This window comes from Trematomus bernacchii, unplaced genomic scaffold (assembly GCF_902827165.1).
Source record: "Trematomus bernacchii unplaced genomic scaffold, fTreBer1.1, whole genome shotgun sequence".
NCBI classification, from domain to species: Eukaryota; Metazoa; Chordata; class Actinopteri; order Perciformes; family Nototheniidae; genus Trematomus; species Trematomus bernacchii.
In genome coordinates, this window is record NW_022987788.1 from 52,402 (window position 1) to 78,448 (window position 26,047).

Genomic DNA, 26,047 nt, shown 5'->3' on the forward strand with positions numbered 1-26,047 from the left:
GCAGTTTTCATTGTTATTGTGTCTGTGCTTGATCCCTCAGAGTCGCAGTGTGAGAGCTGCACAGTTATGAATAAAGGCAGCTGCACCCTCTTTCATTCAGCATTCCCATTATTGCTTTATAAATGTCTTGCCCCCTTGTGTGTCCACTGAGGTTCGTCAGGCCCAACACATCTTCAACAAACTCCCCCTTTGCCTCATCATCAAAACTCACAAACACCAGCAACTGAGCATTGTCAGTGGTGTCAGTGGACTGGGTATTACTTTAGGTAATATGTAATGCTGTAGTTATATATTTGCATAGCATTACAGATATATTCATGCAGTATTTCTGATATATGACTGTGTTATTCCTGAAGTGTAACTGTGTTTTACTGTTATTTAATGCAGTTTCAGAGTATTCCCACAGTATTCCCGCAGTATTCCCGCAGTATTCCCGCAGTATTCCCGCAGTATTCCCACAGTATTCCCGCAGTATTCCCGCAGTATTCCCACAGTATCCCCACAGTATTCCCACAGTATCCCCACAGTATCCCCGCAGTATTCCCGCAGTATTCCCGCAGTATTCCCGCAGTATCCCCACAGTATTCCCACAGTATCCCCACAGTATTCCCACAGTATTCCCACAGTATTCCCGCAGTATTCCCGCAGTATCCCCACAGTATTCCCACAGTATTCCCGCAGTATTCCCACAGTATTCCCGCAGTATTCCCGCAGTATCCCCACAGTATTCCCACAGTATCCCCACAGTATTCCCACAGTATTCCCGCAGTATTCCCACAGTATTCCCACAGTATTCCCGCAGTATTCCCACAGTATTCCCGCAGTATCCCCGCAGTATTCCTGCAGTTCCTCCCTCCTGTGTGGATGTTCAGCCGCTCATGTTGATGCAGAGCCACTGAGGAGGAGAGCAGCTGTTACTCATTCTGTGTGACTGTACAAATATATGAAATACTGTATATATATTATACATAAAAATTCAAAAATAAAATCATTGTATAAAATATCAGAGTGAAAACAGTTTTCACCTCAGAGAGGCTCAGCTCCACACTTCCTGTCCCGCCTCCATCCAGCGCCTGGAACGCTCCTGAGAAACACCACAGAAGAAGAAGACTCAGCCGGACTCCGTGTTTCAGATTAAAACTAATCATTCAAACTTGAATATAAAGCCAGTATCTGTCGGGCATGCGACTCGTTTTGTGTGTAAAAGCGTTAAAGCTCGTTATCATGCAGAAACACTTTCTTCAAACTCGGCAGGATCCTAAATCAATGAATCATATTTGACTAAACTAGACCCCTGCAGCATCTTCAACCTCTTCATTATTTCAGTGTTATTGCAGAAAGATATAAGTAGCCTCATCAAAAGTAGAAAGTGTGGTTCTGCAGGATAATGCTCATGTGTTGGTGATGCGTGAACGTACTGAACATGGCCTCCAGTTTGACCAGGCAGCAGGTGAAGTTGTCGAAGTCGATGACCTCGCTGTCGGCGTATCGAGCGACCAGCATCTGGTGCAGCTGGTTGTTCAGTTTGAAGCCTGCGGACACAGGGTCAATAAAGGTCATTCAAAACATGGGGGAGGACTACTTCCTGTGGACAACGCCACTAGATCATCAGCAAGACTCAAAGAGACTCAAAGGGACTCAAAGGGACTCAAAGAGACTCGTGAGACTCAAAGAGAATCAATGAGACTCAAAGACACTCAAAGAGACTCAATGAGACTCAAAGGGACTCAAAGGGACTCAAAGAGACTCAAAGGGACTCAAAGAGACTCAAAGACACTCAAAGAGACTCGTGAGACTCAAAGGGACTCAAAGAGACTCGTGAGACTCAAAGAGACTCAATGAGACTCAAAGACACTCAAAGAGACTCGTGAGACTCAAAGGGACTCAAAGAGACTCGTGAGACTCAAAGGGACTCAAAGAGACTCGTGGGACTCAAAGAGACTCAATGAGACTCAAAGACACTCAAAGAGACTCGTGAGACTCAAAGGGACTCAAAGAGACTCGTGAGACTCAAAGAGACTCGTGAGACTCAAAGGGACTCAAAGAGACTCGTGGGACTCAAAGAGACTCAATGAGACTCAAAGACACTCAAAGAGACTCGTGAGACTCAAAGAGACTCAATGAGACTCAAAGACACTCAAAGAGACTCGTGAGACTCAAAGAGACTCAAAGAGACTCAATGAGACTCAAAGACACTCAAAGAGACTCGTGAGACTCACCTGCGTTCTCCAGAGCCAGCCGCATCTCGTAGGAACTCATGCATCCTGATTTATCCAGATCCAACTCCCGGAAGATTCCCTGCAGAGAAATATGTTCACAAGAACTCTGAACCTGATACAGAACTCTAGTACGGTTCCTCCTCTGAGACTCAGAACCTGATACAGAACTCTAGTACGGTTCCTCCTCTGAGACTCAGAACCTGATACAGAACTCTAGTACGGTTCATCCTCTGAGACTCAGAACCTGATACAGAACTCTAGTACGGTTCCTCCTCTGAGACTCAGAACCTGATACAGAACTCTAGTACGGTTCATCCTCTGAGACTCAGAACCTGATACAGAACTCTAGTACGGTTCCTCCTCTGAGACTCAGAACCTGATACAGAACTCTAGTACGGTTCCTCTGCAGAACCTACCAGCCACTTCCGGATCTTGTTCCAGAGGATCTGGAACTCCAGAAGGCCGAGGCGGAAGCTGCCGTCTTTCTGATCTGGAGTTAAGGTCCAATCTTTTTCCTGTAAACACATCAAGAACACACAGCAGAACCAGCAGAACCACAAAGAGTGGTGTAAACCCGTAACCTCCAGTTTAAACCAGTAACTTCCTGTTTATTACTTCCTGTGTAAACCTGTAACTTCCTGTGTGAACCAGTAGCTTCCTGTGGGAGGATACGTCCATGAGGCTGACCATGGCACTGCACGACTCGCTGCTGAAGCCGTCCGTCTGCAGGTCTCTGTCTGAGGAACCACAGAAGAAGAACACAGCTGAGTTTATAAATCAAGAACATATATCCTAACCATATTTAGAGGAGGACTCGTGTTGTTTATAATATTCCTGTTAGTGTTGTAAGAACATGTCTTACAGCTCCTGAGGACTCACGTTTGGACACGACTCGGTTCAGGATGGTCCTCAGCTCTCGCACTGAGATCTCCATGTCCTGAAATATTTATTATTATTTCAACATTATGGAGACTTTCATCATCATCAAACAGGAAGTAACCATTTCACCTCTTGTCTCATCATCTCTGAGTGAAACCTCAGAGACTCTCAAAGTCTTGAGCCAACGCTCAAATCACCTTCACAGGAAGTAACAAAACCAAATGAACAAACTCATATTTAGATTTTTCACATCCAACCTTTCACACCGACACGCTGAAGACTAAATATATTATGATGTACTGACGAGTACCCGTCATTACCCGTCAGTACCCGTCAGTACTCGTTAGTACTCGTCAGTACTCGTCAGTACACGTCAGTACCCGTGAGTACTCGTCAGTACCCATCAGTACCCGTGAGTACTAGTCAGAACTTGTCAGTACTCGTCAGTACTCGTCAGTACTCGTCAGTACTAGTCAGAACTTGACAGTACCCGTCAGTACTCATCAGTACTCATCAGTACCCTGAGTACTCGTCAGTACCCGTCAATACTCGTCAGTACCCCTCAGCACTAGTCAGTACCCGTCAGTACTCGTCAGTACCCGTCAGTACTCGTCAGAACTTGTCAGTACTCATCAGTACTCTTCGGTATCCGTCAGTAGTCGTCAGTACTCTTCAGTACCCGTCAGTTCTCGTCAGTACTCGTCAGTATCCGTCAGTACCCGTCAGTACTCGTCAGTACCCGTCAGTACTCGTCAGTACCCGTCAATACTCGTCAGTACCCCTCAGCACTAGTCAGTACCCGTCAGTACTCGTCAGTACCCGTCAGTACTCGTCAGTACCCGTCAGTACTCCTCAGTCCTCCTCAGTACTCTTCAGTACAAGTCAGAACTCGTCAATACTTGTCAGTACCTGTCAGTACCCGTCAGTACTCTTCAGTACTCTTCAGTACTCCTCAGTACCCGTCAGTACTCCTCAGTACTCTTCAGTACCCCTCAGTACCCCTCAGTACCCGTCAGTACTCGTCAGTACTCCTCAGTACCCGTCAGTACCTGTCAGTACTCCTCAGTCCTCCTCAGTACCCGTCAGTACCTGTCAGTACCCGTCAGTACTCGTCAGTACTCCTCAGTCCTCCTCAGTACCCGTCAGTACCTGTCAGTACTCCTCAGTACCCATCAGTACCTGTCAGTACTCCTCAGTACCCGTCAGTACCTGTCAGTACTCGTCAGTACCCGTCAGTACTCTTCAGTACAAGTCAGAACTCGTCAATACTCGTCAGTACCCGTCAGTACTCCTCAGTACCCGTCAGTACCTGTCAGTACTCCTCAGTACCCGTCAGTACCTGTCAGTACTCGTCAGTACCCGTCAGTACTCTTCAGTACAAGTCAGAACTTGTCAATACTCGTCAGTACCTGTCAGTACTCCTTAGTACCCGTCAGTACTCGTCAGTACTCGTCAGTACCCGTCAGTAGGGATGCTCCGATCGATCGGTCACCGATCGAGATCTGCCGATACTCACTCTCTACCGATCGATCGGTGCTCTCTAAACATGCCGATCGCGAGGGCCGATCGCATGACGTAAAATACATGACACTTTTCTCTGTGCGCGGCAAAACAAGCTCGCCAAAATGGCTTCACCGGTCTGGCATTATTTTAAGGTGTCCGAAAAAGACAGTAAAATAGCGGTATGCAACGTGTGTGAAGCAGAAACCCTGCAGCTCCACCCGCTGTGACGGACCGGTGTGACGGACCGGTGAGCGGAGCAGAACACACATTAAGAGTTAGACCTAACACACTTAGCTATTTTATCTACCTCTGGAACAAGCTAAACTAGTTATAAATATGTTTATTCTTCACTGTCGGCCTCACACATTACTGGATCAGCGAGCTGCATGAGACGATACTGACGGGCTGTCAGGAGAGGGAGAGCGGGGGAGAGAGAGGGGGAGAGAGAGAGGGAGAGAGAGAGGGGGAGAGAGAGAGGGAGAGAGAGAGGGAGAGAGAGGAAAAGAGAGCGCTTGCTCATTTCTCCCGTGTTATTATCCAAAGTGAATGTAAACTTGAATAATATACATAATTTGAATGTAATAATTAAGTTGATTGTTGTTTGTGGAAGCTCCAGTGAATGAGCCCCATTAACTGAGTTTTAAACATCACTTTAAATGGAAGATTTAAAGTGATGTTTAAATCTTCCATTTAGGCCCCGCCCACTCGATCGGATCGGCGATCGGTATCGGCAGATACTGATTCCGGCGATCGGCGATCGGCCCCAAAATTGGCGATCGGAGCATCCCTACCCGTCAGTACTCCTCAGTACTCCTCAGTACCCGTCAGTCCTCCTCAGTCCTCCTCAGTCCTCCTCAGTACCCGTCAGTACTCGTCAGTACTCGTCAGTACCCGTCAGTACCCGTCAGTACTCCTCAGTACTCCTCAGTACTCCTCAGTCCTCCTCAGTCCTCCTCAGTACTCGTCAGTACTCGTCAGTACCCGTCAGTACCCGTCAGTATTCCTCAGTACTCCTCAGTACTCCTCAGTACCCGTCAGTCCTCCTCAGTCCTCCTCAGTCCTCCTCAGTGCTCCTCAGTACCCGTCAGTACTCGTCAGTACTCGTCAGTACCCGTCAGTACCCGTCAGTACCCGTCAGTCCTCCTCAGTCCTCCTCAGTCCTCCTCAGTACTCGTCAGTACTCGTCAGTACCCGTCAGTACTCCTCAGTACTCCTCAGTACTCCTCAGTACCCGTCAGTCCTCCTCAGTCCTCCTCAGTCCTCCTCAGTACCCGTCAGTACTCGTCAGTACTCGTCAGTACCCTTCAGTACCCGTCAGTCCTCCTCAGTCCTCCTCAGTCCTCCTCAGTCCTCCTCAGTACCCGTCAGTACCCGTCAGTACTCGTCAGTACTCTTCAGTACCCGTCAGTACTCCTCAGTCCTCCTCAGTAAACAGGAAGTTTCAGACTCACGTCTCCGGACAGCTGAGCGAACATCGACCTGAAGGAATCATCAACGTTGTCCTCCGAGATCTCCACCTGTAGAGAAGAAGAACAAGAAACAGGAAGCAGGAAACAGGAAGCAGGAAACAGGAAGCAGGAAGCAGGAAGCAGGAAACAGGAAGCAGGAATTATATTATAAGAAATAGGGTTTTATTTTACAATCTGAAAATTGTGGATTCTGTATGAGTGAGCAAATTAACCTAATTGAAGAAAAACATTTGTTACCTCTTCTTCTAAGTTAGCCTCCACATTGTCGTCCATCTCCCTGCACACACACACACACACACACACACACACACACACACACACACACACACACACACACACACACACACACACACACACACACACACACACACACACACACACACACACACACACACACACACACACACACACACACACACACACACACACACACACACACACACACACACACACACACACACACACACACACACACACACACACACACGTTGATATCTCCCTATAGTGTTTGATAACCATCAGAGATCTGTAGAGACTCACGTTGTGTCGGCTCGTCTCTCCGTGAAGACCCTCAGCACGAAGTCGGCCTCCTGTGACGGCTCGAAGGTGGACGGCACCACCAGGTACTCACCTGGCGGGAGGCGGAGCCTAGCGCTCACCTCTCTCAGGTTGATGAAGGTTTCAGAGCGAGCGCAGGACGAGTGGCGCAGGAAGAAGTCCTTCTTCATGTGGACGCTGGGACAGCCGGACAACTGACGGAGGGACAGACGGGTTACCATAACAACCTAATAACCTGTCCAACAACATCATCTGGGACTCAAAGCATGCTCTGAACAGAGAATATGAACTGCTACCATCTAATGGAGATTCAATAAAGTCAGACTGAAGCATCCTCTGTGCTCCAGTCCATCCTCTCAGTGAACACAGAGCTCCAGTCCATCCTCTCAGTGAACACAGAGCTCCAGTCCATCCTCTCAGTGAACACAGAGCTCCAGTCCATCCTCTCAGTGAACACAGAGCTCCAGTCCATCCTCTCAGTGAACACAGAGCTCCAGTCCATCCTCTCAGTGAACACAGAGCTCCAGTCCATCCTCTCAGTGAACACAGAGCTCCAGTCCATCCTCTCAGTGAACACAGAGCTCCAGTCCATCCTCTCAGTGAACACAGAGCTCCAGTCCATCCTCTCAGTGAACACAGAGCTCCAGTCCATCCTCTCAGTGAACACAGAGCTCCAGTCCATCCTCTCAGTGAACACAGAGCTCCAGTCCATCCTCTCAGTGAACACAGAGCTCCAGTCCATCCTCTCAGTGAACACAGAGCTCCAGTCCATCCTCTCAGTGAACACAGAGCTCCAGTCCATCCTCTCAGTGAACACAGAGCTCCAGTCCATCCTCTCAGTGAACACAGAGCGACAGATCAAATGATCCCTGAAGGCTCTTTGAGCAGCTCTCACTGATCCTGCTGTTATGTTACATGTTTGTTGTTTGTTTCTCATGTGTCTTGATATTTGTCTGTTGATGTTACACATGGAGCTGCTGTGATGGGTTACAGACGGGTTACAGACGGGTTACAGGCGGGCTACAGACGGGTTACAGGCGGGTTACAGACGGGCTACAGACGGTTACAGGCGGGTTACAGGCGGGTTACAGGCGGGTTACAGATGGGCTACAGACGGGTTACAGACGGGTTACAGGCGGGTTACAGGCGGGTTACAGGCGGGTTACAGACGGGCTACAGACGGGTTACAGGCGGGTTACAGACGGGCTACAGACGGTTACAGGCGGGTTACAGGCGGGTTACAGGCGGGTTACAGACGGGCTACAGACGGGTTACAGGCGGGTTACAGACGGGCTACAGACGGTTACAGGCGGGTTACAGGCGGGTTACAGGCGGGTTACAGGCGGGTTACAGACGGGTTACAGACGGGCTACAGACGGGTTACAGACGGGTTACAGACGGGCTACAGACGGGTTACATGCGGGCTACAGACGGGTTACAGACGGGTTACAGACGGGTTACAGACGGGTTACAGACGGGTTACATGCGGGCTACAGACGGTTACAGGCGGGTTACAGGCGGGTTACAGACGGGCTACATACGGGTTACAGACGGGCTACAGACGGGCTACAGGCGGGTTACAGGCGGGTTACAGACGGGTTACAGACGGGTTACAGATGGGTTACAGGCGGGTTACAGGCGGGTTACAGACGGGTTACAGACGGGCTACAGACGGGTTACAGACGGGTTACCGACGGGTTACAGACGGGTTACAGACGGGTTACAGACGGGTTACAGACGGGCTACAGACGGGTTACAGATGGGCTACAGGCGGGCTACAGGCGGGTTACAGACGGGTTACAGACGGGCTAGACGGGTTACAGGCGGGTTACAGACGGTTACATGCGGGTTACAGGCGGGTTACAGACGGGCTACAGACGGGTTACAGACGGGTTACATACAGGTTACAGACAGGCTACAGACGGGTTACAGACGGGCTACAGACGGCTACAGACGGGCTACAGACGGGCTACAGGCGGTGTAACAGTCAGGGTAACACTGAGACAACGATAAAGATGAATCTGATCAACTGAAGACTGACTCACCTCCTCAGGGATCTGTGAGGGGAAACACAACAGAGACTCACGTTACTGATCACATGCTAACGTGCTAGCTAAGGGGATGCTACATCAGATCTGAGTGGTACCTGGTACACAGCGAACCCGATAGTGTGCGTGTCCGCTCCGAGGCGGCGGTGGCGGCGCCGGTCCTTCTGCATCAGAGCCACCAGCAGGCTGCAGGCCTTCTCCTCGTCCTCAGGGTCGTCGTCCTCCTCCAGCAGACACACCTTGAACTGAGGGTTGATCCAGAACGTGTCTGCAGGGGCAGAGCATCATGGGTAATGTAGTTTCTATCTGTTGGGCTCAGGTAGTTAACATTTTCTACTGCACTTTTATTGTATTTTTTCGGAAATGAAACAGTGGGTTACTTTTATTCCTCTTTAAATTATGTGAAATGCTGACTCGTGTCAGGTTCAGGACTCATAATGTTGACTCGTGTCAGGTTTAGGACTCATAATGTTGACTCGTGTCAGGTTTAGGACTCATAATGTTGACTCGTGTCAGGTTTAGGACTCATAATGCTGACTCGTGTCAGGGTTCAGGACTCATAATGTTGACTCGTGTCAGGGTTCAGGACTCATAATGCTGACTTATGTCAGGACTCATAATGCTGACTCATGTCAAGGTTCAAGACTCATAATGCTGACTTATGTCAGGACTCATAATGCTGACTCATGTCAGGGTTCAGGACTCATAATACTGACTTATGTCAGGACTCATAATGCTGACTCATGTCAGGGTTCAGGACTCATAATGCTGACTCATGTCAGGGTTCAGGACTCATAATGCTGACTCATGTCAGGACTCATAATGTTGACTCGTGTCAGGGTTTAGGACTCATAATGCTGACTCGTGTCAGGGTTTAGGACTCATAATGCTGACTTATGTCAGGACTCATAATGCTGACTCATGTCAGGGTTCAAGACTCATAATGCTGACTTATGTCAGGACTCATAATGCTGACTCATGTCAGGGTTCAGGACTCATAATGCTGACTTATGTCAGGACTCATAATGCTGACTCATGTCAGGGTTCAGGACTCATAATGCTGACTCATGTCAGGGTTCAGGACTCATAATGCTGACTCATGTCAGGACTCATAATGTTGACTCGTGTCAGGGTTCAGGACTCATAATGTTGACTCGTGTCAGGTTCAGGACTCATAATGTTGACTCGTGTCAGGACTCATAATGTTGACTCGTGTCAGGGTTCAGGACTCATAATGTTGACTCGTGTCAGGGTTCAGGACTCATAATGTTGACTCGTGTCAGGGTTTAGGACTCATAATGCTGACTCATGTCAGGGTTCAGGACTCATAATGCTGACTCATGTCAGGGTTCAGGACTCATAATGCTGACTCATGTCAGGACTCATAATGTTGACTCGTGTCAGGTTCAGGACTCATAATGTTGACTCGTGTCAGGGTTCAGGACTCATAATGTTGACTCGTGTCAGGTTTAGGACTCATAATGCTGACTCATGTCAGGGTTCAGGACTCATAATGTTGACTCGTGTCAGGGTTCAGGACTCATAATGCTGACTCATGTCAGGACTCATAATGCTGACTCATGTCAGGGTTCAGGACTCATAATGTTGACTCGTGTCAGGGTTCAGGACTCATAATGCTGACTCATGTCAGGACTCATAATGCTGACTCGTGTCAGGGTTCAGGACTCATAATGCTGACTCATGTCAGGGTTCAGGACTCATAATGCTGACTCATGTCAGAACTCATAATGTTGACTCGTGTCAGGTTTAGGACTCATAATGTTGACTCGTGTCAGGGTTCAGGACTCATAATGCTGACTCATGTCAGGGTTCAGGACTCATAATGTTGACTCGTGTCAGGGTTCAGGACTCATAATGCTGACTCATGTCAGGACTCATAATGTTGACTCGTGTCAGGTTTAGGACTCATAATGCTGACTCATGTCAGGGTTCAGGACTCATAATGTTGACTCATGTCAGGACTCATAATGCTGACTCGTGTCAGGGTTCAGGACTCATAATGCTGACTCATGTCAGGGTTCAGGACTCATAATGCTGACTCATGTCAGGGTTCAGGACTCATAATGTTGACTCGTGTCAGGACTCATAATGTTGACTCGTGTCAGGTTTAGGACTCATGATAAAGGCTCCTCACTGGGATGGTTCCTGCACCCCCCCGCGGTGCTGCCCCTCCTCCAGCCCCCCTCGAACAGAGAGCAGCTCCAGCTGCTAGAAGCTTCCGAGCTGAGAGCGTCTGGCGTCAGGTTACAGATCTCCAGACGGGAAAACTGACGCAGGAACTCCTGGAAGGACATCCTGAACCACAGACAGAGAGAAAAGGTTATAGTGAGGGTTCAGACTGACCTGGGGCCTCATTGACAAAGCCTTGCGTAGGATTGGCGTGGGAAGGTTGCTTACGTAGGACAAAGCAAATAAATACGCACCGACACTTTCCGATTCATAAAAGACTGCGTACCGGCGCAGGACTTGCGTACGGCACATCCTGTGCCGGTTTCCCTTTATAAATCACAATCAACTCGAAATGCGGCGCAGCTTTTGCAGGCTTCACGTAACGCCCATATTTGCCTATAAATAGTCAAAGAAACGCCCATTCATTCATTCATTCATTCATTGTGACTGACTGCATGAAGAAGATCAGGAAATGACGACAGAACAGCTAAAAAAGACATCTCACACCGTGTCAGATTTAGGTTATTGTGGGGAGGTGGAGATAAATCATATTGTTTGGTGGATGCAGTTTGAACCAGAGGAGCAGCATGGAGGTCGGATCGTCAGCAAAATAAATAAATAAGTGGTCCGAAAAAAGTTAGTGACAAAATAAATACACATTACCTTCCTTAGGCAGTGTGTTTGTACCGGGGACAGGAGACCCCCCCCCCTTGATGAGAAACTGTAAGAAATGATGGGGGAATCCCTCCGGAGTGTAGTCATGACGACTGGATCTGAATTATTGTGTTGTATTTGGTGGTTTGTGTTCCAGCTGTCGATCAGCAACTATATATCCATAATCCACCAGTTAAAGGAAATACAATGTGTTGTGTTATATTAGCTGTTTACCACATATGGTGTTCTTAGTTTCCATACCTCCTGTGTTTTACGAGCCACTTATCAAGTCTTGGCAAACGGCATAAAACACGATTAAACGTGACAGTATATAAAACCATGCTCGTATCTACAACCTATAGAAATGCAAAACGGCGTCAGTTTAGACGTTATTCTGTCCTCCTGCTTACCGCATCATTTATGAGAAAACATTTCATAACATTAACACAACATATTCGAGGTGGTTTTAAATAACATATCCGTATTTATTTATTTCTCCAAGTTATGTTTTTGTGTGCACTGAGGAGTCTCAAACAGGCGTTTGTTTCATCATTTAAAGATTGGCTTTAATCAATGTTTGAAAATGAATTCTTCATATTTGATAAATGAGAGGTAACATTTTATTGATGGTCTTATTTCCACATATTTCTCTCCATTCTTTCTTCTGCCAACGGTGTCGCAGTTTCTCGTCTCTCCTGTTGTTGTGCTTAGTGCGTACGCATGGGTTAGAGTTTGCGTGGAGGACCGCACATTTTCCTGTCAAGTTCGTTTTTTATAAATCGCAAACAGTGCGTAGAAACTGGCGTACGCCATTTTTTGTGCGTGCGCACCGTTTGTAAATGAGGCCCCTGGGACCAGCTCCTAGTTCTGCTGCTATAGACTGAAGACTCTCCTCTTACAGTGAGGGCTGGTTCAGACTGACCTGGGACCAGCTGCTAGTTCTGCTGCTATAGACTGAAGACTCTCCTCTTATAGTGAGGGCTGGTTCAGACTGACCTGGGACCAGCTGCTAGTTCTGCTGCTATAGACTGAAGACTCTCCTCTTATAGTGAGGGCTGGTTCAGACTGACCTGGGACCAGCTGCTAGTTCTGCTGCTAAAGACTGAAGACTCTCCTCTTATAGTGAGTTCTGGTTCAGACTGACCTGGGACCAGCTCCTAGTTCTGCTGCTATAGACTGAAGACTCTCCTCTTATAGTGAGGGCTGGTTCAGACTGACCTGGGACCAGCTGCTAGTTCTGCTGCTATAGACTGAAGACTCTCCTCTTATAGTGAGGGCTGGTTCAGACTGACCTGGGACCAGCTGCTAGTTCTGCTGCTATAGACTGAAGACTCTCCTCTTATAGTGAGGGCTGGTTCAGACTGACCTGGGACCAGCTGCTAGTTCTGCTGCTAAAGACTGAAGACTCTCCTCTTATAGTGAGTTCTGGTTCAGACTGACCTGGGACCAGCTGCTAGTTCTGCTGCTATAGACTGAAGACTCTCCTCTTATAGTGAGGGCTGGTTCAGACTGACCTGGGACCAGCTGCTAGTTCTGCTGCTATAGACTGAAGACTCTCCTCTTATAGTGAGGGCTGGTTCAGACTGACCTGGGACCAGCTGCTAGTTCTGCTGCTAAAGACTGAAGACTCTCCTCTTATAGTGAGTTCTGGTTCAGACTGACCTGGGACCAGCTCCTAGTTCTGCTGCTATAGACTGAAGACTCTCCTCTTATAGTGAGGGCTGGTTCAGACTGACCTGGGACCAGCTGCTAGTTCTGCTGCTATAGACTGAAGACTCTCCTCTTATAGTGAGGGCTGGTTCAGACTGACCTGGGACCAGCTGCTAGTTCTGCTGCTAAAGACTGAAGACTCTCCTCTTATAGTGAGTTCTGGTTCAGACTGACCTGGGACCAGCTGCTAGTTCTGCTGCTATAGACTGAAGACTCTCCTCTTATAGTGAGGGCTGGTTCAGACTGACCTGGGACCAGCTGCTAGTTCTGCTGCTAAAGACTGAAGACTCTCCTCTTATAGTGAGTTCTGGTTCAGACTGACCTGGGACCAGCTGCTAGTTCTGCTGCTAAAGACTGAAGACTCTCCTCTTATAGTGAGTTCTGGTTCAGACTGACCTGGAATCAGCTCTACCTACCAGAACTCTCCGTCCTCCATCTGACAGAGCAGCTCATCTTTCTCTGCAGAATCAACGCTGCTCCACTCAGAGGAGCTGAAACACACACACACACACACACACACACACACACACACACACACACACACAAAGTGAAACATTTTGAACAATCTTAAATGTGCAGAGAGCTGGCCTGCACATGAACAGAAATACAGATTAAAACTGTTAGTTACACTGTCATCACACACACACACACACACACACACACACACACACACACACACACACACACACACACACACACACACACACACACACACACACACACACACACACACACACACACACACACACACACACACACACACACACACACACACACACACACACACACACACACACACACACACACACACACACACACACACACACACACACACACACACACACACACACACACACACACACACACACACACACACACACACACACACACACACACACACACACACACACACACACACACACACACCTGTCGCTCCAGGCTCCGGTCCACTCCACCTGGCCCCAGGGGTTCCTGATCCGGATCAGAAGCTCCTGACGACCTCGGTAATCCACCTGACAGGAAACAGATGGGGTGATAGTGTGTGTGTGTGTGTGTGTGTGTGTGTGTGTGTGTGTGTGTGTGTGTGCGCATGTGTGTGACCCACCTGTCTGAGGGACGTCACGGAATAGGCGTGACCTTTCACCAGCTTCCTGAAGGTCACGGACTCCATGTCCACAGCACTGCTGATCTGAGGGGGTTATATTAGCGTAACATTAGTGTTCTGTTAAACTACCCAAATCCTTCCACAGCGCCAGATGGAAACGAGGATACAACCCAGACCTCGCCTGTGTAAGCAGTGACATCGCATCCAGAACTGAGAAGGAAGTCCTGGACCCTATCCCCCATACCCAGCACCGGCCAATTGCCATCACCGTTAGATCCGCTCTCCAAGCAACCACCGTCCCATTCGTCCCAGGAGGTTCAACGTACGGAAAGCCGACTGGTTGTCGTTCCAACAGGAGATAGAGCATTCCACCATTTCCCAATAACTACTCCAACTTCACAGACTTGGTAAAAAGGTCAGCCAGACGTCACATACCCAGGGGATGCCAGACACAGTATATTCCTGGGCTATCAGAAACATCCAGCGACCTGCTGAAAGCCTACTATGAGGAATATAATAAGGACCCTTTCTCCTCTACCACCATGGAACTTGGAGAGACCCTGATCAGTGAAGTTGGGGAAGAACGAAGGAAAGTCTGGAAGGAAATGATAGAGAACACCAATATGACAAATAACAGCAGGAAGGCATGGGCTACAATCCGCCGTCTTGGCGAAGACCACACCACACCACCCATAATCACAACGGTCACAGCAAACTCGGTTGCATCACAGCTGGTGGCCAACGGCCGTAACCAACACCGCCACCAACCCACAGGAGAACACCATCGCACAGTGGTATCAGACCAACCACAACCAGCCAGCCCTCTCACCAAACCCTTCGACATAGAAGAACTCGAAACTGCAATGGATAAGCTGAAACCCGGAAAAGCAGCAGGGATTGATGACATACTGGCAGAAATGATACAGCACCTGGGACCTAACGCAAAGACCTGGGTCCTGGAGATGCTGAACACATGTATGGCACAAAAAACCATCCCTCCTGTCTGGAGAAAGGCCAAAGTGGTTGCAATCCCCAAACCCGGCAAAGACCCATCCTCCCCAAAGAGCTACCGACCCATTTCCCTCCTCTGCATCACTTACAAGCTCTACGAGAGGCTGCTACTCCAACGCCTCATGCCACTCATAGACACCAAGCTGACTAAAGACCAAGCTGGTTTCCGTCCTGGCCGCTCCTGTGCTGGATAGCTACTCAACCTCACCCAACACATTGAGGATGGGTTTGAAGGAACACAAATAACTGGAGCAGCATTCATAGATCTTTCTGCTGCCTATGACACTGTCCAACACCGTACAATGGTCAGGAAACTACTGGACATGACTGGTGACCTGAATCTGTGTCAAGTCATCAAAAGCCTCCTCAACAACAGGCGCTTCTACGTCCAGTTGAATGACCAGAGGAGCAAGTGGAAAGCCCAAAAGAACGGCCTCCCACAAGGTAGCGTACTGGCCCCCCTCCTGTTCAACATATACACAAACGACCAGCCACTACCCCCAGAATGCCAGCGTTTCATCTACGCAGATGACCTCTGCATCACCACCCAACAAGTAGACCTCCAGAAGATTGAGCCTGTCCTTGAAAGTGCCCTCCAAGAAATGTCAAGCTACTACAATAACAACCACCTGAAACCCAACCCATCAAAAACCCAACTATGCAGCTTCCACCTGAGGAACCGAGACGCTAAAAAAGAACTGAGCGTCACCTGGGATGGCCACAAACTGTCCAACCACACGCATCCCATGTATCTTGGTGTTACACTGGATAGGACACTCTCCTTCAAGAAACACCTGGAGAACACCAAAGCCAACGTCAACACCCGCAACAACATCCTGTGCAAACTAGTGAACTCCAAGTGGGGCGCAGATCCACCAACAATCCGTGCAACTGCCATGGCCCTGTGTTTCTCTACAGCAGAGTATGCCTGCTCAAGCTGGAGCCCATCACGTCACACCAAACTGGTCGACACAGCCTTGAATGACACCTGCCGCATCATCACGGGGTGCGTTAAGACAACACCTGTCCCGTGCCTCTATGCGCTAGCCGGCATCTCTCCCCCGCACATCAGACGACTAGGCATCGCTCAAGATGAACGGAGAACACAGGAGACAGACATCAGACACCCCTTGCATGGCCATGTAGCATCCCACGCAGGCTCCGATCCAGAGCCAGTTTTGTGCAGACAGTCCTGCCCCTCCAGACAACCAAACAAGCAGCAAGGACCAACATCTGGGAAGATGAATGGCAAAGACATGACACACGAGCTCTTGAATGGCTGGACAGAGGAATCACACCAACGGAAAGCCTCGCTAGTGGCCACGACCTTGGCTGGACAACCTGGAAGTCACTCAATAGACTGCGTGTGGAACAGGGGAGGTGAAAAGCACTGATGAAAGTGTGGAACTACACCACAGAAGACACGTGCAGCTGTGGATCAGTGCAGACAATGTCCCACCTACTGGAATGTGCCGATGCCCCCCGGTGCAGTCCTGAAGACCTGGCAGAACCTACCCCATCAGCTGTGGCCTGTGCCCGATACTGGCAGAACAACATCTGAGATTTCTACGGACTCGAAGAAGAAGCGTTCTGTTAGCGTAACATTAGCATTATGTTAGCGTAACATTACCGTTCTGTTAGAGTAACATTAACGTTCTGTTAGCGTAGCATTCTGTTAGTGTAACATTAACGTTCTGTTAGCGTAACATTAGCGTTCTGTTAGCGTAACATTAGCGTTCTGTTAGCGTTCTGTTAGTGTAACATTAGCATTCTGTTAGCGTTCTGTTAGCGTTCTGTTAGTGTAACATTAGCGTTCTGTTAGCATAACATTAGCGTTCTGTTAGCATAACATTAGCGTTCTGTTAGCGTAGCGTTCTGTTAGCGTAACATTAGCGTTCTGTTAGCGTAGCCTTCTGTTAGCGTAACATTAGCGTTCTGTCAGCGTAACATTAGCGTTCGGGAGCCACACTTCTTCAGGTCCTCATTAACACACACTCCAAACAGGAAGTATACATATATAAATCAATATATCTCTGTAGACTGACGTCGATGGAGCAGCCGAGCAGCGAGCCTCGGCTCAGTGCCCGGCCGATGATCCTCTGAAGATCCTGAGGGGCTTTCTTCAGATCGAAGCTCTCACACACTCCGCCGGTGAAATCCTCAAAACCCTCAGAAGTACTGCCGCCGGAGAGAGCCTCGTAGGACCCGCACAGCCTGAGAACACACAGGAAACACACAGGATATAGCGAGTAGGGATGCCAGAAACTGACCATGATCAAAATCGAAAATCGGACAGCCCTGGCGAATATTAATCGATTATTCGACACCCCCCCCCCCCCCCGCCCCCGCGGGAGAGAGAAAATAAAAGGATTTTCGCAGAGCTTGCATTTGACTTCATTTGCACTTGTCAGTTCGAAGTAGTTCCACGAGGAACTCTTCTGTGGACGTGCCGCTCTGTTCATCTTTAGTTGTGTTCTCACTGTTCTGTCGCCAATAAATCAATCGCACGTGTGACGGAGAGGGAGGGGGGGGGCGGGGTCGGTGTGCAGCAGGCTGCAGCACTCTGCACTCTGCGCTGCTGGCTTCCTCCAAGTTTACAGTAAAACAAACTGGTGGTGTGACCAATGGTCATTTACAATTATTAATACTATTACTATTATTAGCATTAGTCTATATTTAGGTTGAAACCAAACCAGGAAAAAAAAGAAAAACATAAATAGTAATAAAAAAATATATAAATAAAATCGAATTTTAAAAATAATCTTCGATTATGGAGACTGTAACGAATATTCGAATAATCGCTGGCATCCCTAATAGAGAGAGGAAATAACCTCATAAACTGTGTGTGTGTGTGTGTGTGTGTGTGTGTGTGTGTGTGTGTCTCTCTTACTTGGCGTAGGCTTTCTCCAGCAGAGCGCTCCAGAACTCCCTCCCCTCAGCAGAGTGAACGAACAGCAGCTCTCCGTCTTTCACCGGCAGCCGGTCGTCGATCACAACGTCCACCCACTCCCCGAACTGCCAGAACTACACACACAGTGAAGACTTTTACTTTGAAAATCCCCACTCCCCGAACTGCCAGAACTACACACACAGTGAAGACTTTTACTTTGAAAATCCCCACTCCCCGAACTGCCAGAACTACACACACAGTGAAGACTTTTACTTTGAAAATCCCCACTCCCAGAACTGCCAGAACTACACACACAGTGGAGACTTTTACTTTGAAAATACCCACTCCCCGAACTGCCAGAACTACACACACAGTGGAGACTTTTACTTTGAAAATCCCCACTCCCAGAACTGCCAGAACTACACACACAGTGGAGACTTTTACTTTGAAAATCCCCACTCCCCGAACTGCCAGAACTACACACACAGTGAAGACTTTTACTTTGAAAATCCCCACTCCCAGAACTGCCAGAACTACACACACAGTGGAGACTTTTACTTTGAAAATACCCACTCCCCGAACTGCCAGAACTACACACACAGTGAAGACTTTTACTTTGAAAATCCCCACTCCCAGAACTGCCAGAACTACACACACAGTGGAGACTTTTACTTTGAAAATACCCACTCCCCGAACTGCCAGAACTACACACACAGTGAAGACTTTTACTTTGAAAAACAAACTCCTGCATCACCTGATCGCATTGTGATCAAGTGAGGGGGCGGGGCCTGTGCCCAGGTGAGGGGGCGGGGCCTGTGCCCAGGTGAGGGGGCGGGGCCTGTGCCCAGGTGAGGGGGCGGGGCCTGTGCTCAGGTGCAGTCTCACCTGGAAGTGGAAGATGCCGGCGTACTGATGCGTGAAGCTCTGCTCCAGAGGAACGACGCGGTGCAGCAGACGCTCGTTCAGAGTCAGAGAGCCAATCGCTGCTAACAGCCAGCAGTCTCCTACACACACACACACACACACACACACACACACACACACACACACACACACACACACACACACACACACACACACACACACACACACACACACAACATGTAAATCAGACAGAAAAGCATCCCATAATAACAACAGTCTGATACAGCTGAATAAAAAGCAGTTATTATGTCTGTTGATAAAGCCCTATCACTGTGGTGTGTAACCACCTGATGTTTACACCTGATCACCTGATGTTTACACCTGATCACCTGATGTTTACACCTGATCACCTGATGTTTACTCCTGATCACCTGATGTTTACTCCTGATCACCTGATGTTTACACCTGATCACCTGATGTTTACACCTGATCACCTGATGTTTACACCTGATCACCTGATGTTTACACCTGATCACCTGATGTTTACACCTGATCACCTGATGTTTACACCTGATCACCTGATGTTTACTCCTGATCACCTGATGTTTACTCCTGATCACCTGATGTTTACTCCTGATCACCTGATGTTTACTCCTGATCACCTGATGTTTACTCCTGATCACCTGATGTTTACTCCTGATCACCTGATGTTTACACCTGATCACCTGATGTTTACACCTGATCACCTGATGTTTACACCTGATCACCTGATGTTTACTCCTGATCACCTGATGTTTACACCTGATCACCTGATGTTTACTCCTGATCACCTGATGTTTACTCCTGTGATCACTTCCTGCACTCCAACAGGAAATGATTTATTAAAGTGTTTGGAGTCTCAGAGATGTTTCCAGGAAGCTGTTGTTGTTGCAGACGCTGGCTGACCGTCAGCTGATCCATTACCACACTCTGATGGTCTGTGGGGACATGCTAATGCTAAGCTAAATGCTACCATCAGCACTTTAAGATAATGTTTCCAGTTAGTGGAGCTCCATCCCATAATCCATAAAGCCGAGTCAGCTGCCTCTGCAGGGTGAACTCTGTGAGACTTAACAACAATACACAAACCCCACGGCTACAATACGTGCTACTCAAGTTATTAACATGCGAAACATGCACTCTGCTCACCTGAACGCACGTTTCATTGAACTATGTTTCACTCCTCTGCTCTCCTGAGGTGTTTTGATCCAGTTTGAAGCAATATTCATACAGTACCCTTTCTAAAGGGTTCTAAATACCTGATTCTAACGTTAGCTTCAGCCGGACAGAAACTCAAACCTCAACCTGGAACTTTATCCACTGTTTTCACTTTATATCAGAACCCTTTCCACTAAAGCCTCTGTGCTCCTCATCACCTTCTCCAGAGTGATGCTAAGCTACCGTTAGCCTAGCGCCTGCTAACAGCTGCTGACAGTAGAACCTCACTGTTTACCCTGAAATGTACATTGTTCAGCTTTCCTCCACAATGTCTGGCTTCATGATGCTGTAAACAAAGGACTGTATGTTCCGGGCTGATAGCCAGGTTCTAAAGCCAGGTTCTAAAGCCAGGTTCTAAAGCCACAGTGAATAATATAGATGTTTGCCCAGGGTATCACATGACAGGAGGTTCTAGTACCAATGTCCTCCCTGGGTTCTGGGTTCCTGAGTGGAACCGGTTCTGCACTGAGGGATCAATACCCGTTAATGGTTCTGGCTTAATGCTCGTAGAACATCCTTTAGTTCCTGTGACATCACAGACTCACCCAGCGCGCCTTGACACACGTCCGTCCTCGAGGCTCCGCCCACAATGAACTGCGGGTTCTCCGTCAGCTCCTGAAGCAGCCAATCACAGACGAGCGTATTACAGCATGGAGTTTATGCTCACTTTATATTTCTCTCTTTGATATCAAACACAATCACAGATCATTTGCCTTTCTGCACCTGTAACATTCAAATATGATCAGGTTCTCTAGGTTCTGATGGTTCTAATGCTTTTGTATGCTCTGTAGGTTCTAATGCTTTTGTATGCTCTGTAGGTTCTAATTCTGTATGTTTTGTGGGATCTGGTGGTTCTGTATGTTCAGCAGGTTTTGTATGTTCTGATGGTTCTGCAGGTTCTGGAGGTTCTTGTTCTCACCGGCGGTCTTTTCCACTCCACGCCTCTGGTCTTGGCGCTGTAGGGGGCGAGCTCCTTGAAGCCCAGTGCGGGGGGTTCTGCGGGGAACATGGGGTCCTGGAACAGAACCCCGCTGTGCAGACAGTCCTCCTGCAGAACCCTGAAGTCCTGGTTCTGGTACCGCAGCGCCTCCTGAACCGAGCCCAGCCCGGCAGCCCGGAGCCGGGAGCGCTGGAGGCGGGACGTCGAGCCGCCAATCATCCTGACAGCCAATCCTGTCACACATCATACACACACTCTGACATTACACTACATCACATGTATACTCAGTACTGAGGACAATCCCCACAGGAGCACTTTGGGGTGAAGTGTCTCAGGGACACAACGACATGCTGACTGCAGTGGGGTTTGAACCTGTGCTCCCCTGATCCCAACACCAACGCACTAACCCACTGCGCCACAGCCTCCCCTACTTTACTGTGTATACTTTATACATACTTTATACCGTATATACTTTATACTCTACTATATATACTTTATACTGTATAAAGTACACATCTCAGGTACTTTTCATGGTACTCTTACTCATACTGCGCTGTGGAGCTGTAATATCATTAAAGGTGGGGTAGGTAAGTTTGAGAAACCGGCTCGAGATACACTTGTTGTTATATTCCATGGAATGCTCTTAACATCCCGATAGCAATGAATATCTGAAGTGCTTTGACAAAAAATCCATAAATAAATATCATCTGTGGAAGCTGTAGTACTGTAAAAAGCACGACCAATCATCTGAGCCGGCCCGGCTGAAATAACTGGATGGCCTACCTGCCTGTCAGCCTTCCATCGGGGCACAAACTTATCTCGTGCCCTCATTGGTCATGTTCGTGTGTGTTGGAGGAGGGGCTCTGTGAGGAAGTGGCAGATTTTCTCCGGCTGTGTATTTTCAAATTCTAGCGCACTCGAGCCGGTTTCTCAAACTTACCTACCCCACCTTTAAGTATTTCCCTGGTGAGGAGCTGAGCTCTGATCATCTGAACAGTAGTTAGGAACCTTAATGGAACTCAGTAAGAACATCTGAAGTACCACAAACACAGATATGACAGAGTTCAATAATAATAACCACTATAAACAACAGCTGATCTCTGAGGTCTTCTGATTGGTTAATAACCAGAGTGACGTCACAGTTTTGCTGAATCAGCATGAAATCTGTGCAAAAAGCTGCTTATTAAGTCTCAGTAAACACACACTCACCTGGGGGGTCTCTGAGGCTCTGATGGGGGTCTGAGGCTCTGATGGGGGTCTGGTGGAGGTCTGAGGCTCTGATGGAGGTCTGAGGCTCTGATGGAGGTCTGAGGCTCTGATGGAGGCTGCGATCTGCAGACTGAATATAAACAAGCTGCATATAAACTAGTGTAGATCCGCCCTCATGGGGGGGGGGCACACCCTGAGCATCAGCACAGTTAAAGAGACACACACAGTTATTCATATATTATTACTGTAAACTGGATTCTGCATTTCAATAGTTGACCTTTCCTTTCACTTGCACCTCTTTGTCCCTTGCATTATTATTATTATTATTATTATTATTATTATTATTATTATTATTATTATTATTATTATTATTATTATTATTATTATTATTATTATTATTATTATTATTATTATCACTTCTTTATTTATTGTATCTTATTTATATCTCCACTGCTGGGGGAGCCAGAGACCGACAGTAAACACACGTCATCTGTTTCCTGTGAAACAGCGCCCCCCCCGCACTACAGCAGCTCACTGTGGTCAGAGGCGGTACTGCAGCAGTGATGAAGTCTGCTAACGTTGGCACCTTCTTATTAAAATAACTTTTTATAAATGAATGAATTTAGCTTCATTCCTCATTGTGTTGTCAACAGAAGACATGTATGTGTAAACGTTAGAGACCCCCCCCCCCCCCCCCCCCCCAATCAGCAACAAAAATGTATTCCTCTTCGGTAGATCTTAAAATCGTTTTTATTAAAGCTCCCATGTCATGCTCTTCCGGTTATTACCCGTCCCCTTGTGTGTTATGAAGGTTTGTCTGCATGTAAACGGTGTGCAGAGTCAAAACCCTCAAAGTACACCCTGTAGCGAGTAAAACTCTAACACAGAAAATACCTCCCCAAAACGCCTCGTTGGAGATACGTCACTGCCCATTTGATTCTTCCGGGTACGGCATGATGTCATGCCGTACCCGGAACGGAATGGACCAATCCCGAAGAGCTATGGTCACACCCAGCGGCGCTGGCCGCACCCTCTGCCAGCCTAACATTTACTGTTGGAAGCTCTGGTTCAGTTCACAATCGATCCAGTCATGCCAATGCCAAGGACCTGTTTCCTGAAATGTGAGGAGAACTCTGAGCTGTTTGTCCTACCGACGGAAGAACCACCACGAAGTCAGTGGTTGAAATTTCTTTTTAACACTGTTCCTTCAGAGGTTCGAAGAACCGGCATTTCACAGACGAAAGCTTCCAAAACATTGCCCAGTTTGAGGCCGGATATGCACAGCATTTGAAACTGAAGGACGATGCTATTCCTAGTTTGTTTGGACCGTTTGGAGCAGGGGAAGATTCGGGTACACAACCTGTAAGTTTGCATTGTTATTTGTGTATTTATCAAACAAGACTGTTTAAATGTGTAAACTGTGTTGGACTGCTAAGCCATTGACACAGTGCTAACTGTGCTAACTAAGTTGCTAGCGTTTCCATATATCAACTCTAATATCAGCAGATGGCCTTGCATACATGTATCTCATAGCAGGAGAATGTCTGCATTCACACACAAAATACTCATTAGCCGCGTTCACACCGGAGTACTTTTCACCGTACTTTTCGCGTTTAGTTCCGTTAGTGCCCCTTAATCTCAGGAACTTTTACCCCCATTTTTAGTGCCTGCTGAGAGGTTGTACTTTCCTGTGGGAAAAAAGTGCCCCAGTTCTGATTGGCTGGGCAAATTGCAAACCACGCCCCGTACAACTCTGAAATGTTTTGTAGAGACGTCATTGTTTTTGCTCGCTACAAAAACCCAGCGCACCGACGGAGAGTAGTTTGTTTTGAAAGCAGTTATGGCAAGCATCAAGAAATCATCGGAGCGGTGGAGTGATGAGGAGGTGTCGGCGCTTCTGGAGATCTACGCCGAGGACGCGACCCAGGGAATGCTACTGAAGGCAGTACCCAACTCCAAGATGTTCGATCATTGTTCGAAAAAGTTACTTGAGCTGGGAATCGTGCACAGCGCCACGGCATGCCGGCTAAAAATAAAGAAACTCCGGCAGGACTACAAAAAAATTAAAGACTATAATAACAAGAGTGTTAACGACCGGAAGACCAGTAAATGGTACGAGCGCTTGGATGCTCTGCTAGGCACAGACCTTCATTCTCCGGGACAGCATCGACCTTCGATTCGGGCACGATGGTGTGGGAGGCCGCTCAAACGGCGGATTCAGAGGCCGACGACCACGACGAAGGTAAAATCAACTACATGCACTGGGGTTTTAATCTGCACAATAATGGTCTCAGATGTACTTTTATTTGCTCAGTAGATCAAGCTAGCCATGCTAGGCTGAACTGGCTAACACTGGCCCCGAGCTGGCTAATAACATCTAGCTAGCTAGATATTCTCGGCCGCTATGAAAACGTTTTGACTTGTGAATAACTGTGCAGTGTTTCTGTAATTTGCTTCACTAACTCATGGCACTAATCGTGTGTTTCAGGCGAGGATGGACAACTCTCGGGATTGGAAACAAGCGAGCTTTGCCTTCTAGATCACAGCGCTAGCTCGCCCCCCTTACCAGCAACCAAACGCAAAGGTACACACACTGTAACTTGGTCTTGAAAGAACGTTACGCATCGAACTGATGTTCACAATCACGTTTATTTCCTTCTTGGTACAATTATGAAACAGCGTGAAAACGTATTCGCCTAGACCGGCATTTACAAATGTTCGCGCCTTTTTACTCTCTCACAAACATTGTAAACATCCGGGCTAGAGGTCACATGACTTCCGGTAAGAAAACTTGCCTCAACAACATTAAACACAGTTCAAGCATACATGAAGCACTCTTCAAAAATACAATACAATAAAGAAGGGCACTTTGAGCGGCAGCTACACACACACACACACACACACACACACACACACACACACACACACACACACACACACACACACACTCTCAGTGTGTGTGTATATATATATATTTTTTATGCTATTTGATCCTATATTATCTTCTACTATACACCTCCATTGTGTACAGTGTCTTGTCCCGGCCTGCACCCTGTCCAATGTTGACTAGTAAACACATTCCTAGTATGTTGTAAAACTACATGGCGATCTTATTTTCCCTCTTAGGAAAGCGGACACGGGATGCGAATTTCTTTGACACCGTCCAGGCGTTGGAGGACCGGCGTGCCGTGGTGAAAGAGTTGATGCACGGGGATCAGATGGTGCTGTTCACCAAGGCAGATGAGCGACAAACTGCTTTTCAGAATGGGTTTCTGGAAGTGCTTTCCCAGCTAGTGAAAGCCAACAGGTCTTCCTCCCTATAGTTGCCACTGTTAATGTCTGCTGCTGAGCCTATCCCTACACCTGGGACAGTTTATTTTATATTGTTATTACTGTTATTATATAGTACAACTGACACTTTATTTTATATTGACAATGTTTACTGACATGTACAACCTCTATTTTATTTACATTTGAAATTGTTCTATTTACTGTTATGTCTTGAGAGTGCAATAAAGAGAACCTACATGGCGATTAAACA

General features: G+C 47.8%; 1 protein-coding gene across 1 annotated transcript; it reads right to left on the minus strand.

Annotated features, from left to right (window-relative positions):
- Positions 1-847: 847 nt before the first annotated feature.
- Positions 848-21,516, minus strand: capn1b (calpain 1, (mu/I) large subunit b). Its single transcript, XM_034149602.1, has 21 exons — positions 21,277-21,516; positions 20,903-20,972; positions 19,122-19,240; positions 18,237-18,370; positions 17,392-17,560; positions 14,336-14,419; positions 14,158-14,243; positions 13,647-13,721; positions 10,832-10,992; positions 8,775-8,944; positions 8,674-8,685; positions 6,611-6,822; positions 6,308-6,347; positions 6,053-6,118; positions 3,099-3,156; positions 2,892-2,956; positions 2,636-2,704; positions 2,220-2,298; positions 1,419-1,532; positions 1,026-1,084; positions 848-895 (listed from the first exon to the last, which is right to left on the minus strand). Exons 1-21 carry the CDS (start codon positions 21,514-21,516, stop codon positions 869-871), a joined length of 2,109 nt encoding a protein of 702 aa, XP_034005493.1. The 3' UTR covers positions 848-868.
- Positions 21,517-26,047: the final 4,531 nt, after the last annotated feature.

Excerpts from the sequence above, each read along its gene's own strand:
- capn1b (XM_034149602.1), bottom strand. The coding sequence starts at position 21,516 with ATGATTGGCGGCTCGACGTCCCGCCTCCAGCGCTCCCGGCTCCGGGCT. Across the intron at positions 13,722-14,157 it reads ACCGGAGCCTGGAGCGACAG|CTCCTCTGAGTGGAGCAGCG; the intron begins GTGTGTGTGTGT and ends TGTGTGTTTCAG. Across the intron at positions 8,945-10,831 it reads GGGGTGCAGGAACCATCCCA|ACACGTTCTGGATCAACCCT; the intron begins GTGAGGAGCCTT and ends CTGCCCCTGCAG.